Raw genomic sequence first — 20203 nt, 5'->3', positions numbered from 1 at the left:
TTAGAGATTTCTGCACTTTTCTGTCAGAGCAATGAAAGTAAGCTGACAGATAACATCCACTGCATGAGTAAAAGAGATTGCTGAAAATTATTTGATTGTTGGTCACTGGTAGTCCATTTGAATACCTTAAAATCCATTGGTAAAATACTGATAAGATGAAAGTTATATTTTAATGAATCTTTTTAAATATACAGTAATGGTAACTCTAGCCTGTTTTAATTTATTTGGGGTTTTCTATGTCTTTATTTACAAGTGTTTGTCAGTGGTTTCACTGTGCTGATTTACTGTAATGTACTCTCTTTTTTAAGATATATTATTAGCAATTTTTTACATTTTTAAGTCAATTTTCTTGAAATATTTAGAAATGTCATTTTTAGTGACAGGTTTTAAAGAAAATGTGCTTTCATGCTTATGGTTATTTTGTATAGCCTTACTGTTAGAATAAGCTGTAATTGTTTTACTAGTTTTTATTGCCAGTTTTGCTGACAACATTTACAAAAATGTAAGTGAAGTAAGATGTACTGTATTTTTAATTAAACATAAAAGCTTTTTCTTCTTTTAATATAATTTTTCCATCATCTTTACATAACTTTTAATATAATTTTTCCATCATCTTTTACATAACTTTTAATATAATTTTTCCATCATCTTTACATAACTTTTAATATAATTTTTCCATCATCTTTACATAACTTTTAATATAATTTTTCCATCATCTTTACATAACTTTTAATATAATTTTTCCATCATCTTTACATAACTTTTAATATAATTTTCCATCATCTTTACATAACTTTTAATATAATTTTTTCCATCATCTTTACATAACTTTTAATATAATTTTTCCATCATCTTTACATAACTTTTAATATAATTTTTCCATCATCTTTACATAACTTTTAATATAATTTTTCCATCATCTTTACATAACTTTTAATATAATTTTTTCCATCATCTTTACATAACTTTTAATATAATTTTTCCATCATCTTTACATAACTTTTTGGATAAAAATGGTCAATCAGTGGGTCAGAAATATTTGGATTTCATTCCCCACTCGCATCTTTCAGAAATCAAAAGAAACAGTTTAATTGGTTTATCTTAAGCGTTGTCACAAAATTTAAGTTTTCTAAATAACAGTGCAAGTGTTTTATTTTAATTTGGTGAAAATAACCTTTATTGCTACTCTGATGAGAGCAATGTGTCCTACTGACTAATACCTTTAAAGGGAGGTAATCACTGTTGATGTAAAGAGAGCAATGTGTCCTACTGACTAATACTTTTAGAGGGAGGTAATCATTGTTGATGTAAAGAGAGCAATGTGTCCTACTGACTAATACATTTAGAGGGAGGTAATCATCCAGGAATCGTCAAGCAACCTTCATATAGCAACTTGAAAATGCTCTCTCTTTTTCTACATTTGTTATACTCCTTAAACTTTGTTTTAACACGGGCAAAAATTCTGTTGTGCAGATCATTATCAAAACTGTCATTACAGCTATAAAAAAATATGTTTTGTTAATTAGACACATGTATATCATAGTGGGCTAACTTCATTTCGTGAAAGCTGAAGTGTTTTCTCAATAAAATTTGCATGTCATAAATATCACATATATCATGTAGTATTTCTCTTTTCAACTGACAAGAAAGAAACAATGCTGATAATTCATAAAACATAAAGAATTTCCTATGCCTGGGGAAATATTTAAATGAAAAGATTTTATTTTGATGACAGCCTGCTTTTAAGGAATACAAATAATTGGTATTTAAGATGCCGGATCCATTCAGTAATTTAAGTTTTATATAAAAAAAACATAAGAAGAAGAAAATCATATGGACTTGAAACTCCAGTTAAAACAACCAGGAAGTATTAGATGTAAGCTCTAGTGCAAAGCAAACAGACAAAACAAGAGGTTTATATGAATACTTTCAAATCAATGAGGCTTTGAAATAAATTGTAACTACCTGGTGTGATTGGGTGAACTCGATCTGATAACTCTGGAAGCATCAGTCTTCGTAGAAAATTGATTTTCAGGAGAGCTCCAGCCCACACGTACAACACCAGCCATACAAATACTAGGCCACCAATGGTTCCTCCCACAACGGCTATGACCACATCCGTTCTCCTATTAGAAAATCAATGCCCATCAGCTCTGAATTTGGCAATATATTGTTATATGATTAAATTGTTAAGTATTTCAGTACTTTGATCTATTTATCAGCTTGTACGTACATACACGGGCTACGTAACTTTGACAATCTCACATAAATTACTCATTTTATTTATGTAATTATTTTTGCTAGCATTGTTGTTTAGATTGTTGTCTTTGCCATTTGTGCTCTTATTTTATCTTGCTTAATGCAGACTTAGACACCTTCACGTGAGGTAAAGTATGAGAGAACTTGACCACTAGGAAAATTTAAATTATATTAAGGACATACTTGGGCAACGCACTTCGGGTACTACTCCAAAAAAAAAGCACAAAAAATAAACGAGGGCATTTCTCAAAGATCATCCAGTCCATTCTCTAAGTTACAGCAAAACTGTAACATTTCATATCATCTTAAAAGCACGTATCAATAAATTTAAGTCTACAAAAGTAAATATTTTGCATTTTTGATTTCAGTAGAGCATTCAAATATGCATGGAGAGCTTTTATACCAAAGCATCTCAATCATGACATCGACAGCAATTGTTTAAGATAATTGCAAATATACCTATACTGTGAAACATAAATCTGTACTTTCAAACGCTATTGTATCTAATATTGGTGTTAAGCGGGATTGTATATGCAATTCAACTCTTTTGAATATATTCTTAGCAAGCTAAACACCTCACCACGTAACTTTGAATATATTCTCAGCAAGGTAAACACCTCACCACTTAACTTAGATGGAACTCATGTTTCCCCTTTTTTTGCAGATGATCTTGTCCTTTGTTTCGAGTTATAAAGTGGTTTATAGAGATACATTATTTATCTGCACAGATTTTAAAACGGACTTTAAAACTAAATAATACTATTAAATTGCCAAGTACTTATTTCTTATGATATTCAAACGCCTTCAATTGTGGATTCATATACATAAGGCATTCTACAGATATGTCAATACACTGATACAAATCCATAATACATGGTTTTGTTATAATGCACAAAAGTCAGTATAGCTAAAACTCACGAGTGATGAAGTGTGACCATAAAAATCAATGGCAGAGTGTTGGCTGTAGCCTTGGAATGCGATTAAATACAAAGTCTGGTCAAACTTCGTTGATACCTTTACAAGCTGACTGTATTCATGATCTCAATAAAGTACAAATATGCAGTGACCTTTGGCTTGACACCAAAGTCAATTAGGTATGGTTGTTCTTCACAAATGAATGGGTATGTTGCAGTCACCCATCATCATTTTCATTCAGAATCAATTAAATATTGCAAGAAGTCTTTAAAAGTCCATACCAATGACACTATTAGTGCAATAGGGTTAATGATAACAAGACTTTTTAAATGGCCACTGCTGTGTCATGTCTTAGGTCAGACGAGCACCATATTTCATCCAGATCCAGTTACATATAATAATAATAATAATAATAATAATAATAATAATGGTTGTATTTGTAGAGGATGATACAATTAGTTTCATGGAAGGAACCCAGCTTGTGTCCCTAAATGAGTTACATATCCTCATTTATGTTCATAAATTCATTACCCCATCGTTTCTCTTTTATGCGTTTATTTGTTCCTCTGGGCAAAGTGAAAGCATATTTACTAGTAAATATGCAATGCACCATTGTTTGTGAGGTACATGGTCATAATCAAAACAACATCATGCTCTTCACAATTACATCACCACAATTTGTTAGGAATTATATATATGTATAAAAGACCATGCTAAAGCTGGGTTATTTACAACATTATTTACACAATGCAGTTAGAAAATAGCCATAATATTTGAAGTGTTCATATATAATGGAGGCAGCGGGGTGGTACTGATAACCATGAGTTTAACTTCACATCCAACTAATCAACTAATAGCGAAATGAATTTCTTGTTGAACTTTCAATTAATGCTTTGAAAATGCTGTTCTAATTGAGTGAAACATTTTATTGAATATATTCTTAAAATAGCTATGGTGTTTTAGTGAAAACTCCCATGTCAAAATGACAATTCCAAACAAAGTAGTAATGATTCCAGGATTTTCAAACTGGCCGCTATATAGCTTTTAGTGTCAGCACTATTTTACTTTAGGACCAACTAGATATCACGAAGGCTTTTAGTGTCAGCACTATTCTTCTTTAGGACCAACTAGATATCATGAAGGCTTTTAGTGTCAGCACTATTTTACTTTAGGACCAACTAGATATGATGAACACTTTTAGTGTCAGCACTATTCTTCTTTAGGTCCAGCTAGATATCAGGAAGGCTTTTAGTGTCAGCACTATTTGTCGTTAGGACCAACTAGATATCATGAAGGCCTTTAGTGTCAGCACTATTTTTCTTTAGGACCAACTAGATATCAGGAAGGCTTTTAGTGTCAGCACTATTTGTCTTTAGGACCAACTAGATATCATGAAGGCTTTTAGTGTCAGCACTATTTTTCTGTCCACTTTGATGGTCCAGTGATCACCATTTTCATTTAGGACCAACTACATGCCATAAAAATTCTTTTAGTGAAAGCCCCAGGTCAGGTTAAGGACAAGTATCCAACACAAATTGTTCAAGAGGACTGTCACATCAGCCATGTTGAAGTTTTGCTGGCCACCACTTTCATTACGGATTAACTACATAGCGTCTTTCCATATAAAGAAATCCATATCCATCTGACCATACATTTAGGAGAAGTAGCAGTAAGATGACTTTTAATATAACCATGTTGTTTGTTTGCTGTGTGATTTTTCTTTATTTTCTTCGTTGGGTTATTTCACAAAGAAAAACCTGCCTTAAATAATGTAATTGAAAATGTAATCAGTTAGGTCTCTTTGATCATATTAGACAGGATCTATCTTCTCGTAATTAGTTGATAAGAAAATTACCTGTAAACTGCCTTAGCTTTTATGTACCTCTTAGGCTCATGCCTATGCATTAAGAAAGAACATGTTAACATGCAGAGATTGTGCAAATGTGATAAAAATCAATCGAGACAATCAAACCCAACATACAATACATTCTCTTTGCTAGTTTTTCTAAACAATGTTTATTCCTCTCCAATATATATATATATATATATATATATATATATATATATATATATATATATATATATGACATACAAATGTAATGAGCATTATATTTTGCTTATCAACAGTTACACCCATACCCACTCCCAGAAGACCTGCATTAATTGTATTTTAATAGGTAATATACTTTTAACTTAGCCAGAACACGTGCAAAAGAAAGTGTGTGTGTATTTTAAATGATTCTTTGAGCATTCATGTAATGTACCAAAAACAGAGTGCCACAAGGCAGATTAGTTCCACAAAAGTATCACCCACAATGAATGAAACTTTTATTATTATTATTCAGATTTGACTACCTATCTGTGCTGTTTGAAACCCAAATTACTTGACCTCAAATAATGACTTGTACTTTCACCAGTCTATGTATTTCTCTCTTTTTCAATCAAATTGATAGTTGACACTCCGACATTGATGTAAAGGTTGCAGCTATTTACTCAGGGTTTTATCTTTGACGTCATGTAAGCATAATAACATAAGCAAGTATGGATGGATTTTAATCAAACTAATTTTATGGAAACTTTGTTTTCAATCCTTGAATTATGTCAGTTCAATAATGTATATTTTATTTGTTATTAACATCGAATAGGGGTTAAAGCAAACTTAGCAAGACAGGATCTGACACAAGTTGAATGATGTTATATCCATGATATTAAGTTCAGTGACCATGACCCTGATTTCTGTACTGCGTTTACCCTGTGAACATGTTTAACTCAAGCATATATACCAAATAATTTTTTACCAGATTTGATATGTTGAAGTTTGTCAAGAACACGAGATGAGTTCAGTACTCAAAAATTATGATGAGAATCAATTCTGTTGAGGGACTCTCTCTTGTTTTGCAAGAACTTTTCTCGTCTCCGAATGAAGAGCCAATCGAATGGATACTTACATACAGCATGGATCATCTATATACTCATAGCAACATCCGTCCGAACAGTAAGTGTTTATCTGACTGTTACCGCTGACATAAGCGTAGTTGTTGTGCCCATTAATACACGTACATTTGACCACCAGTATTCCTGTATGGAATGAAATAAAAATTACGTTTAGTAGAATAGAGGGCAAAAGAAATAAATAACAAATGGAAATACTTTTAGGCAAAAGTTGTGAGTTTAAACAAAATAATTTGTAACAGGGCATAAGAGAAATATCGTATAAGTCATAAGGATGTGTTGGATATGTTTGACATGTTTGATATGTTTTTATACTTTCTTAGTCCACATGGAGGTTCTTTTGCTACCATGACTACTGGGTTTAAAATGAGAACCCAGTCAAGTGTTGTATGCAACGTTCATAAAAAAGAACAGTAGACTATAACTACTGCATGACACATCTCCATTTCAAAATACACCTGCAAGTTTGCCTCAGTGGTAGCAAGGAAAATAAGGTGAGCTCAGAAATAGATACAGATGAACGTAATGAAACCTGTATACTTTCTGCTTATTGAAACAGGGTATAATAAGTCATGCAACACTAAAATGGTGAAATTGACACACGGCGTTGATGAAAAATATAACAGTGATATACATCTTACATACTCTAAGAAAAAGGAAAGCGCATAGCATAAATATATTTATTTAGTTCTGGTGTTAATATGTTGTGGCTCTATATAGAAAGAATATAAAAGGTGTATATGATGGGAGAGGTGGAGTTAATGACCCCCACCCAACACATACAAAATGAGTGTGAAACAACTGGAACTCTTCCTGGAGTAAGTTTTTTCTTTGCAGTTTGGATGGTTCAACCTATACCATGCAAACGCTTAAAATTTGAGAGCTTCTGAAAGCTTTGCCCCTGCACACCAGATTTTCCATACCTCATACCACCTTGCCATCATTGTTATGTGCTCTGCTACTAACAATATTTCTGGATCGCTGCTACATGTTATTCCCAAAGTTTCCCCATCATGCACTACAGTAGATTTAAAGTAATTTGGTACCTGTAAAAAATAGCACTAGACAAACCTGGCTGAACATAAGTGTTTACTCTTTGGCAAACAAACGCTTGTCAAAGATTTCCTATTTTAGCAGCAGAGAGGGGAAACAGACCTTTTGCTGGAACATCATTTTTGGAAAAATAAGGCTTCCTATGAAAAATGAAAATATAAGGTCAATAACACCAAACCAAAGCCTCTAACTAACCGAGAGTTTCTCTAATTAGGTTAGGTTAATTTTGTTACTTTATTGTTGTCGTTAGTGTTTTTTAAAAAGTATGCAGTGTGTTTACCCACCGTGATGCTTCTTTGAGGTTGCCCCCCCCCCCTGCTGCTGTAATTAAATCAGACTCTCATCCAAAGATAAAATCTTTGGATGAGAGTCTGATTTAATTAACGGAGTTGATATGCATACTCTGCAAAATATTCTTCAGACTTGGTGTAGCAGGACATGGATATGATTAAATTTAAAAATTTCTCTTCGCAAGCTTAGTCAACTCCACATGGATTTATAACAATAAATTTACATGATCCTTGATCACGATATTCGACTTGACAAGCGAGATCAACCAAGACCTGGGGAATATCCAATAAACGCTATTGATAAAGCATGTCATATTCATGATGTAGCTTTTAAAAGTAAAGATCTTAAGCAATGACATATTGTGAATGTGAAGTTAATTCATGCATTGAATTCTATAAAAAAAAATAAATCTTTCAGAAAATCATTAGCTAATTGGTTGGTAAGATCTGCAAGGAAAGGTAAATTATTATTTGGAGCTAGTAATTAATTAATCGATTATTAAAATAATGGAATATATTTATTATAGCCCAAAAGGATATTGGAGGGGTAGAGCAGTGATTAGTAAAGTCACTGATGCAGCAAATGTTACACATTCTGCTGCTGAAAAATGGTTAGCACAACAGGCAATATGGCAAATTTAACTACCACCACCTAAAAAAATTCAGCATGCACATTTTGATGTCAGCATTCCAAATGAAGTTCATCAGGTGGATATATTAATTTTACCACACAATATTATTGAAATTGGAAGACGTCAGTTAACATACAAATACACGTTGACTGTTGTTGATGTTGCAAGTAGAACCACTATCAACTAAAAGAGCAACTATAGTTTCATCTGCGCTTGAACAAATTTATCAACGAGGACCCTCATGATGGCCACAACTACTACAGGTTGGTCCTGGCAAAGAATTTCAAGGTGCAGTATCGTCGTTGATGAAGCAACATAACGTCACAATTAGATGAGGACATACTGCAATTCATCGTGATCAGGAAATTGTTGAACAATTTAATCAAACACTTGCTGAGCGGTTATTTGGATATCAATATGCAAAGGAAATAATTCAGAAAGACAAGAGATCTTGTGAATGGGTTGCAAGATTGCCAAGTGTAATAGCTGCATTAAATAATGAAATTACTTGTGCAACTGCTATGAAACCCATTAATGCAATTACAAAAAAAACATATACCAATACAACGACATGACATTTCAGAACAACCAGTGCCAGGTAATGTGACTGCAAGATATGTATATGAACCCAGTGAACTTGAAGGTGGTTAAAAAAAAAGAGTGACTGATCCTATTTGGAGTATTACAATGCATACAATTTCTAGTGTGGTTACATCTATGGGTAGACCTGCAATCTACAAATTAGATTCAACTGCTCCTCAAAGTGGATTTGTACGTAAACAATTACACGTAATTCCTGAAGACACACAATTACCACCACGATCACTTTTGTAAGCCAGCACCCCTACATCGATTACACTCAAGACATGTCAGCATTGCATTTTCTTGTGTATGACCAAGACTACTATTAATTCTATCTATGGTAAATTGTCTTGGATTATTACTTGAGTATTGCCACAACATTACTGTGTTGCAATCAGCACAATGATTATTTTGTCATTTCAGCATCATTATAAATTCAGCACCAAGATCAAAGTCGCGTTTATTTTTTTTTTTGGTCACATTGTTTATACCTAATTTTTTTCGTACTATATCATTGTCAATAACATTACCAGCAACAACTTTGTTGTTGTCGCCAGCAGTTTCTGTGAAGTCTATGACAATTCTACGCAGCTGAGATATTTTTCTGACTCGAGACACTGCGAGATAAACTAAGTGTGACCATTTGATACGATTATCGACGATCCAAACTCGCATATCAGAAATAGTTGACCCCTGAGATGAATGAATTGTCATTGCGTATCCTAGCATCCACGGAGGTTTTTTCTATGATTAACACGCTCTCAACAATACTGACAGGAACTAAGACAATTTCATTTAATACAAGATTCTGTTTTTTCCATCGAACCCGGTATATCAACGTCGATATTCTGCCATCGTGTATCAACCAGTCGATAACACAACGGTACGGGTAGATTTGAAATTTTTTCTTTATGTAACATAAATAATTGTTGTTGAAGTGTATCATGAACTATCTTTCTACTTGCCACTATCAAATTGTTTGGTGCCAATATGTAGTTCTAGCAATTTTGTATTCTTATTTATATAAAATGAATCCATAGCGACTCTGACAGCAAACTAAGAAACTCTATTTATCATCAATAATAGATTTATTGAAACATATGCAAACATTGAAGATCTTAAATGAGTAAACTGAGGTGACTCACCATCCATATAACTCACAATTGTACCTAATTTAGTTCCATTTGGCAAGAAAACTATTTCTCGACTTATGTACGTATTTTTATTCGTTGTATCAGCAATTATAAAATCTAACTCAGCATCATCTATAATCAATCTTGTACAATGTCGTTTATGATCATAAGATCCTCCTTGGATGAATTTACCGATTATTTTTCTGCCAAGATCCTTTGCTATTTTATTCGCATAATCAGTTATATAATAATTAGGACTTTACATAGCGCATAATCTTTAGAAGCTCTACAACATTAGACAACACCTATAAGATAAAAAAACATATAATGATATGATTACAAAAACAAACACCATGAAATTAGAAAACATTAAAAAAAACACATGCTGAGAATATTTAAGGTAGGAAACATTATTAGGTCTTTAAGTTTGTTCTTGAGTTTTGAGAGCACTTTTGAATGGGATCACTGTGTCTTTGTGTCTAAATTCAGTGGGCAATTCATTCCACGTTGCTGGGCCCTGGTATGCAAAAGAACACTGTCCATATGACTTTGTTTTCACAGTGGGAATAATGAGTACATGATTGTCAGAAGAGGAGTGTAAGTAACTTGCTGGTGTGTACACATGGGTGAGGTCGGATAGTATGTTGGACTAGAGTCCGACAGTGAAACGTAGCACAGAGAACAAATTTTGTGTTTGATTCTGGATTGAATGGATAGCCAGTGTAGGGTACAGAGCAGTGGGGAGGTGTGCTCTGATCGTGGTACTCTAAGTATGATCCGAGCAGCTGTGTTTTGAACTTTTTGAAGTTTCTGGAGCAGATATTGAGATGAACCAGACAGAATTGAGTTACAATAGTCCAGTCTTGAAAGTACTAATGAACACACAAGTGTTTTAGTGGCATCAACTGAAAGATATTTGCAAATTGAGCTGATGCGTCTCAGCTCAAGATATGCAGCCTTGCATATGTTCATGACATGTTGCTGCAATGTGAGAGTACTGTCCAGAGTAACACCTAGGTTTTGTACTGATTGTGCAAATTTAATGTTGGTGTTGCTGATATTTATTGTTTGAGGTAAAGGATATGAATGAGAAAGTCTTTGTGTTGTGATCAGAATGGCCTCAGTTTTATCATCATTCATCTGCAGCTTGTTACATGTCATCCATAATTTCACATCAGAAATGCACCTCTCTACACCTTGGATGGTAGCATCAACTTCAGTTGGGTGGCTAGATTTGTATATTTGGGTGTCATCAGCGTACAATTGGTGAAACACTGGAAGATGATCTATGACACTTGAGAGTGAATGAGTGTACAGAATGAAGAGAACAGGTCCAAAAACAGACCCCTGTGGAACACCACAACATAGATCAACTGGGCTGGAGTGTATTCCATTTGCAGATACAATTTGTGTCCTGTTGACAAAGCAGGACTTGAACCACAGTAAGGTTGTATCATGAATGCCAAATACATGCTGGAGACGGTGAAGTAATATATCATGGTCTATTGTGTCAAATGCTGCAGACAAATCAAGGAGGGTGAGGACTGTAATCTTTCCGCTATCCAACACAGAGAGAATGTCATCAACTACTTTTAGAAGAGTAGTTTCAGTACTGGTTGTTTGTGTATATTTGCATGGAAATCCTCCAAGCAATTTAGGAGGAATAGCAATAATGTGTGCTAAGGGATGAACAGATGACTGATGACAGGCCATCCCATAATGTGTGCTAAGGGATGAACAGATGACTGATGACAGGCCATCCCATAATGTGTGCTAAGAGATGAACAGATGACTGATGACAGGCCATCCCATGATGTGTGCTAAGGGATGAACAGATGACTGATGACAGGCCATCCCATGATGTGTGCTAAGGGATGAACAGATGACTGATGACAGGCCATCCCATGATGTGTGCTAAGGGATGAACAGATGACTGATGACAGGCCATCACATGATGTGTGCTAAGGGATGAACAGATGACTGATGACAGGCCATCCCATAATGTGTGCTAAGAGATGAACAGATGACTGATGACAGGCCATCCCATGATGTGTGCTAAGGGATGAACAGAGGACTGATGACATGCCATCCCATAATGTGTGCTAAGGGATGAACAGAGGACTGATGACAGGCCATCTCATAATGTGTACTAAAGGATGAACAGATGACTGATGACAGACCATCCTATAAGCTCACCAAAGAGTTATACATAAATGTACATGCACAATTTCTCTGGACTGCCTGACTGAATCATAACTTAAAATGCAAGTAATTTCATCAGGGTCAGTGACATGGGTAATCAATTATCCAGGCTCTTTATTCTATGTTAGGTGTTTGGCCAGGTATCAATTAACAATCAGTAACACAGCTACATTTTTGTTCTGTCAGTAATTGCTGAAGGTGATAAACTATGTTTTGTTCTTGTCAAAAGTAATCTACAGTACAAGTGATAAATCAAATGCCAACAATCTCTGACTAGTCTTTAGTGTAATACATCAAAGACAGGCAGATTTTAACATAAAAATCCTACCTACTGGAATATGAGAATGCAAGCTGGGTTGGTGGTAGGGTTTAATGCTCCTCATCTAAGAAAGACTACAACTGGACTGTAATTCTCTGTGGTTTATGTGGAGATAGACAATCTTTTACAGAATACCAGCTGTCAGGACTAGTAAATCACTGGACATTTTTAACCCAGTTAGTCAGGAATACAAGCATTTCTGATTTTTCAAACTATGTAGAGTTATAAGTAGATCCAAGAATAAAAGCAAAACCCATCAGATTATACCTAAATTTCTCAATATTCGCCAAGCTACAGCGTTTACAAAAATATGTTTTCATCAATTCACATAACAATGATCTACATGATGTTGCGTCTGGCAAGTTTTAAATTTTATACAGCTCTCCTAGATACAGTACAAACTAAATTTAACACCTGAAACCACAAGACCATCATATGAACAATTTTCACCAAATTTTGAAAATGCATCTAAGTTAATAAACTGTCGATCAACGAATAATACTGAATCTTGAAAGATATTGGTCCTAAACATCATTGTGTTCCATTAAAATCAGATAATATTGATGTTTCATCACATTATGAGTTATATCATTTCTCCCTCAAACTGAAAAACAAAGCCAATTTTTAAAGTGTACAAATTAATTTGTCATCACCATTATAAACACACAAAGCCAGCAGAATGCTGTGTTGGATTGTCTTTAGCCCAAGTTCTCCCTTTCAATTATACCTGGGCCTCAACTGATCACCAGTCTTCTCAGATTTACTTAAAAAAGGCAGGCCTGTCTCTCTTCTTTCCCTCTTGAATCAATGTGTACACCATATACAAATATTATTATTAGACCAATCACAAATGAAATTTGTTGAATGTATCACATCACTACTTTTGGAGAACTCCAAAAAAGGAATGGAATTATGAGTGACTTTGTTAACTGAAGAAGTGGTACCTCTTAATTCTAAACTTAATATTTGAACATCATTTAAACCTAACATCTTGATTATTTAAAAAAATGGTTTATGTCAAATAGCTTTTTTAACAAATCTTATCCTTCCTTCCAAAACATTAGTTAGACTGCAATAGTGAAATTGAAGATAAATGGTAGCATTGGGGCTTTAAGGAAGCAGACATGCTTCTGAAAGGGCTGCATTTAAGTACATCCAAGTCAAGAAACTGATGGTCACAGAAACCGACTCGCTATTATTTCAATACCGTAAATAGTGTAATCTAAGTTAAATCTGGTAAATGTTAAAGACTCTCCAAATGCATTAAAAACTGATCTGTTCACTGATGATGCTTATGTAACATCTTTAGGCAAACAGATCCAAATGGTTTAACCTGAAAAAGCCAAACCATTTTTATACAGTTCAGGTTTGGATTTAGGAAGAAGAAAGTTATTAGATGACAGAGTATAGAATAGATAGACAAGAAACTGTATTGATATTACTTGTCCTTTTAATGAACATATCATTTGGGCACAGAACCATTATAAACTTTAAACACAGATTTAGTCTTTCTTAAACATTCTTTCATTGTTCGTTATCATCTTCAAATCCTACAAGATATCATAATAGTAGATTTTCATTAAGAACCAATAAAAAGTCTTGTCATGAAAATCTCATGTTGACAGGACCATCAGTTCATGAAGAGTTGTGATAACAAGACTCTCCAAATGTCTGCTGTGGTTGCACCATTTTAGAACCAACTATACCTCTGGATGAATACATGCATTATGTTTCATACTTTTAGAAGAGTAGTTTCAGTACTGTGGCAAGGGCGATATGCAGATTGTACATTGCTAAAAAGACTGTTTGAATTTAGATGAGATACAAGCTGGGATAGAACAACCTTTTCTAAGATTTTTTATATGAATAGGAGATTAGAAACTGGGTGGTAGTTCTTTAAATCATTACGGTCTAGTGTTGGTTTCTTCAGCAGAGGCTTTACAATGGCAGTTTTGAAAAATGATGGGAATTCACCGGATGAGACAGACGTATTAATAACATCAGTTAGTGAAGGCAATATTGGATCTAAGCACTCAAGCAGTAGTGATGTTGGAATTGGATCAAGTTGACATGACTTTGGTGCACGCTTCATCACGATAGTACATACAAAATCCCTAGAGACAGGTTCAAATGCTGCTAATGGTTGCCGCTCAAATTATGTATCCCAACTGTATGGTAACAACAAGTCAATTGAAATTGTGGTGTCAAGCTTATCTCTAATGGTTTGTACTTTGTCATGGAAGAAATTTGCAAACATGCCCAGAAGGTCGACTGGAGAGAAAGTAGTTGGAAGTGGTGTAGATTTGTTCCTTGACATTAGCTTGTTAGTAATCTCGAAGAGCTCTTTGCAGCTCAAACTTTCCATGATCTTAGTAGTGTAGTGGGCTGATTTCGCTGCATGGACTATATTTGTGACATTCTTCTTAGTGGCTTCATAGATTTGCTTACACCCAGTATACATAATATTATACACCCAGTATACATAATATTATACACCCAGTACACATAATATTATACACCCTGAATACATAATATCATACACCCAGTACACATAATATTATACACCCTGAATACATAATATTATACACCCTGTATACATAATATTATACACCCAGTACACATAATATTATACACCCTGAATACATAATATTATACACACAGTACACATAATATTATACACCCTGAATACATAATATTATACACCCTGTATACATAATATTATACACCCAGTACACATAATATTATACACCCTGAATACATAATATTATACACCCAGTACACATAATATTATACACCCTGAATACATAATATTATACACCCAGTACACATAATATTATACACCCTGAATACATAATATTATACACCCAGTACACATAATATTATACTCCCTGAATACATAATATTATACACCCAGTACACATAATATTATACTCCCTGAATACATAATATTATACACCCAGTACACATAATATTATACACCCTGAATACATAATATTATACACCCAGTACACATAATATTATACACCCTGAATACATAATATTATACACCCAGTACACATAATATTATACACCCTGAATACATAAGATTATACACCCAGTACACATAATATTATACACCCTGAATACATAATATTATACACCCAGTACACATAATATTATACACCCTGAATACATAATATTATACACCCAGTACACATAATATTATACTCCCTGAATACATAATATTATACACCCAGTATACATAATATTATACACCCAGTACACATAATATTATACACCCTGAATACATAATATTATACACCCAGTACACATAATATTATACACCCAGTACACATAATATTATACACCCTGAATACATAATATCATACACCCAGTACACATAATATTATACACCCTGAATACATAATATTATACACCCTGTATACATAATATTATACACCCAGTACACATAATATTATACACCCTGAATACATAATATTATACACCCAGTACACATAATATTATACACCCTGAATACATAATATTATACACCCTGTATACATAATATTATACACCCAGTACACATAATATTATACACCCTGAATACATAATATTATACACCCAGTACACATAATATTATACACCCTGAATACATAATATTATACACCCAGTACACATAATATTATACACCCTGAATACATAATATTATACACCCAGTACACATAATATTATACTCCCTGAATACATAATATTATACACCCAGTACACATAATATTATACTCCCTGAATACATAATATTATACACCCAGTACACATAATATTATACACCCTGAATACATAATATTATACACCCAGTACACATAATATTATACACCCTGCATACATAATATTATACACCCAGTACACATAATATTATACACCCTGAATACATAATATTATACACCCAGTACACATAATATTATACACCCTGAATACATAATATTATACACCCAGTACACATAATATTATACACCCTGAATACATAATATTATACACCCAGTACACATAATATTATACTCCCTGAATACATAATATTATACACCCAGTATACATAATATTATACACCCAGTACACATAATATTATACACCCTGAATACATAATATTATACACCCAGTACACATAATATTATACACCCAGTACACATAATATTATACACCCTGAATACATAATATTATATACCCAGTACACATAATATTATACACCCTGAATACATAATATCATACACCCAGTACACATAATATTATACACCCAATACACATAATATTATACACCCTGAATACATAATATTATACACCCAGTACACATAATATTATACACCCAGTACACATAATATTATACACCCTGAATACATAATATCATACACCCAGTACACATAATATTATACACCCAGTACACATAATATTATACACCCTGAATACATAATATTATACACCCAGTACACATAATATTATACACCCTGAATACATATTATACACCCAGTACACATAATATTATACACCCAGTACACATAATATTATACACCCTGAATACATAATGTTATACACCCTGAATACATAATATTATACACCCTGAATACATAATATTATACACCCAGTACACATAATATTATACACCCTGAATACATAATATTATACACCCAGTACACATAATATTATACACCCAGTACACATAATATTATACACCCTGAATACATAATATTATACACCCAGTACACATAATATTATACACCCTGAATACATAATATTATACACCCAATATGCATAATATTATACACCCAGTACACATAATATTATACACCCTGAATACATAATATTATACACCCTGAATACATAATATTATACACCCAGTACACATAATATTATACACCCTGAATACATAATATTATACACCCAGTACACATAATATTATACACCATGAATACATAATATTATACACCCAGTACACATAATATTATACACCCAGTACACATAATATTATACACCCAGTACACATAATATTATACACCCAGTATACATAATATTATACACCCTGAATACATATTATACACCCAGTACACATAATATTATACACCCTGAATACATATTATACACCCAGTACACATAATATTATACACCCTGAATACATAATATTATACACCCAGTACACATAATATTATACACCCTGAATACATAATATTATACACCCAGTACACATAATATTATACACCCTGAATAAATAATATTATACACCCAGTACACATAATATTATACACCCTGAATACATAATATTATACACCCCGTATACAAACTAATATAGACCCAGCTTATGTACTATTATACAACCAGTATATATATACTATTATACACCTAGTATACACACTACTATACATCCAGTATACATACTATTATATGGCCAGTATCAATACTATTATACATCCAATATACATACTATTATACACCCAGTATAAATACTACTATGCACCCAGTTTACATACTGTCATATAGCCAGTATACATACTATTATACACCCAGAATACAATTATACACCCAGTATACACACTATTATAAACTTAGTATACATACTATTATACACCTAGTATACACACTATTATACACCTAGTATACATACTATTATACACCCAGGTTACATTCTATTATAAACCCAGTATGCATAATATTATACATGCAGTATATATACTATTATACACCTAGAATACATACTATTATACACCCAGTATACATACTATTATACACCCAGATTACATTCTATTATACACCCAGTATACCTACTATTATAAACCCAGTATACATACTATTATACACTTAGTATACACACTATTATACACCCAGTATACATACTATTATACACTTAGTATACACACTATTATACACCCAGATAACATTCTATTATACACCCAGTTTACACACTATTATACACCCAGTATATGCACTATTATACACCCAGTTTACACACTATTATACACCAGTATACATTCTATTATACACCCAGTTTACACACTATTATACACCAGTATGCATACTATTATACACCCAGTATACACACTATTATACACCCAGTATACATACTACTATACACCAATATACATACTATTATACACCCAGTTTACACACTATTATACACCAGTATGCATACTATTATACACCCAGTATACACACTATTATACACCCAGTTTGCACACTATTATACACCAGTATACATTCTATTATACACCCAGTTTACACACTATTATACACCAGTATACATACTATTATACACCCAGTATACATTCTATTATACACCCAGTATACCTACTATTATACACCAGTATACATACTATTATACACCCAGTATACACACTATTATACATCCAGTATACATACTATTATACACCAGTATACATACTATTATACACCCAGTTTGCACACTATTATACACCAGTATACTTTCTATTATACACCAAGTTTACACACTATTATACACCAGTATGCATACTATTATACACCCAGTATACACACTATTATGCATTCAGTATACATACTATTATACACCAGTATACATGCTATTATACACCCAGTTTACACACTATTATACATCCAGTATACATACTATTATACACCCAGTTTACACACTATTATACACCCAGTTTACACACTATTATACACTTAGAATACACACTATTATACACCAGTATACATTCTATTATACACCCAGTTTACATTCTATTATACATCTAGTATACACACTATTATACACCCAGTTTACACACTATTATACCTGGAACAATGAAAATGGGTGAGAGTGTGCATCATGATGAGTGTGCACATTTACCATAAAAAATAAGTCATGTTGACTCATAGTTTCACCTATTTGATTTGGCTTAAAGTGGGTGTTAACTTTTTTCTCAAACACTATTCATGATAGACTCATTAAACTAGATTTTATTAAATGCATCTATAAGTAAAACTCACACATGTGTAATCAAAATGGTTATGTGAACAACATTTCACATTTTACCAGTTGTGGTTAAAGTGTTGGCTTAACCACATATTTTGGTGGGTGTTTTTTGGCATGCTATGTTCATACCATCCCGTTTACCATCCTCACTGCAAATGTAAATTGTTATACCCAATATTTTATGCTTCCCTGGCTTGGATTCAATTTTGTTTGCTGTTAATTTCCCGTGCATTCTAGAATAATAAAATTAATGATGTGTAACTCCATGTGTAACACAGTCTGACAACGATAGATGGTCACTGAGACCTATATCTCATCTTTTAATGGTTGTGCTTAAATTCTTGCATATAACTCATTATAAAATGGCAAGCTATCATAACTTGAATCATTAAAATTGATGAGCGGATGAATCGTGATAAGCACTATATGCTTGACCATCATTGTGATATAGCAATATACCCTTGACCATCTTTGTTATAAAGCACTATACCCTTGACCATCTTTGTTATATAGTACTATACTCTTGACCATCTTTGTTATATAGTACTACCAGTATACTCTTGACGATCTTTGTTATATAGTACTATACCCTTGACCATCATTGTTATATAGCACTATACCCTTGACCATCTTTGTTATAATCTTGTCTTGGCATCTGTCCATCTACGAGAGACGATGGCATAGCTCCAAAGTACGCTTTTGCTTATCCTTCTTTTTAGCTCTCTTTTCAGCTTGCTTTATTCTTCTCTTTTCCTCTGCGTTTTGAACTCCCTGCCTGACAGCTAGACGCCAACTGGAACGGTTGTTTGCACAGCTCTCCCAGTCGTTGACATTGATGTTTGCTGTCTTCATATCCTTCTTGCAAACATCTTTGTAGCACAGATGTGGTCGTCCAGTTGGTTGTGCACCTTCTG

General features: G+C 33.2%; 1 protein-coding gene across 1 annotated transcript in view; it reads right to left on the bottom strand.

Moving 5' to 3' along the window:
* LOC149789079 (uncharacterized) overlaps positions 1-20203 on the bottom strand; it is a 36566-nt gene that overhangs the window by 3328 nt on the left and 13035 nt on the right. Inside the window, exons 2-3 of the mRNA XM_089975265.1 lie at positions 6123-6252; positions 1966-2126 (exon numbers count right to left, since the gene is read on the bottom strand). Of these exons, the coding sequence (XP_089831391.1) occupies positions 1966-2126; positions 6123-6252 (291 nt within the window). The remainder of the gene's footprint in view (positions 1-1965; positions 2127-6122; positions 6253-20203) is intronic.

Source organism: Sinohyriopsis cumingii, chromosome 11, assembly GCF_028554795.1.
Source record: "Sinohyriopsis cumingii isolate HCF-2022 chromosome 11, ASM2855479v2, whole genome shotgun sequence".
NCBI lineage: Eukaryota > Metazoa > Mollusca > Bivalvia > Unionida > Unionidae > Sinohyriopsis > Sinohyriopsis cumingii.
The sequence above is the reverse complement of the archived record's forward strand: the minus strand, read 5'-3'. Positions and strand labels throughout refer to the sequence as shown.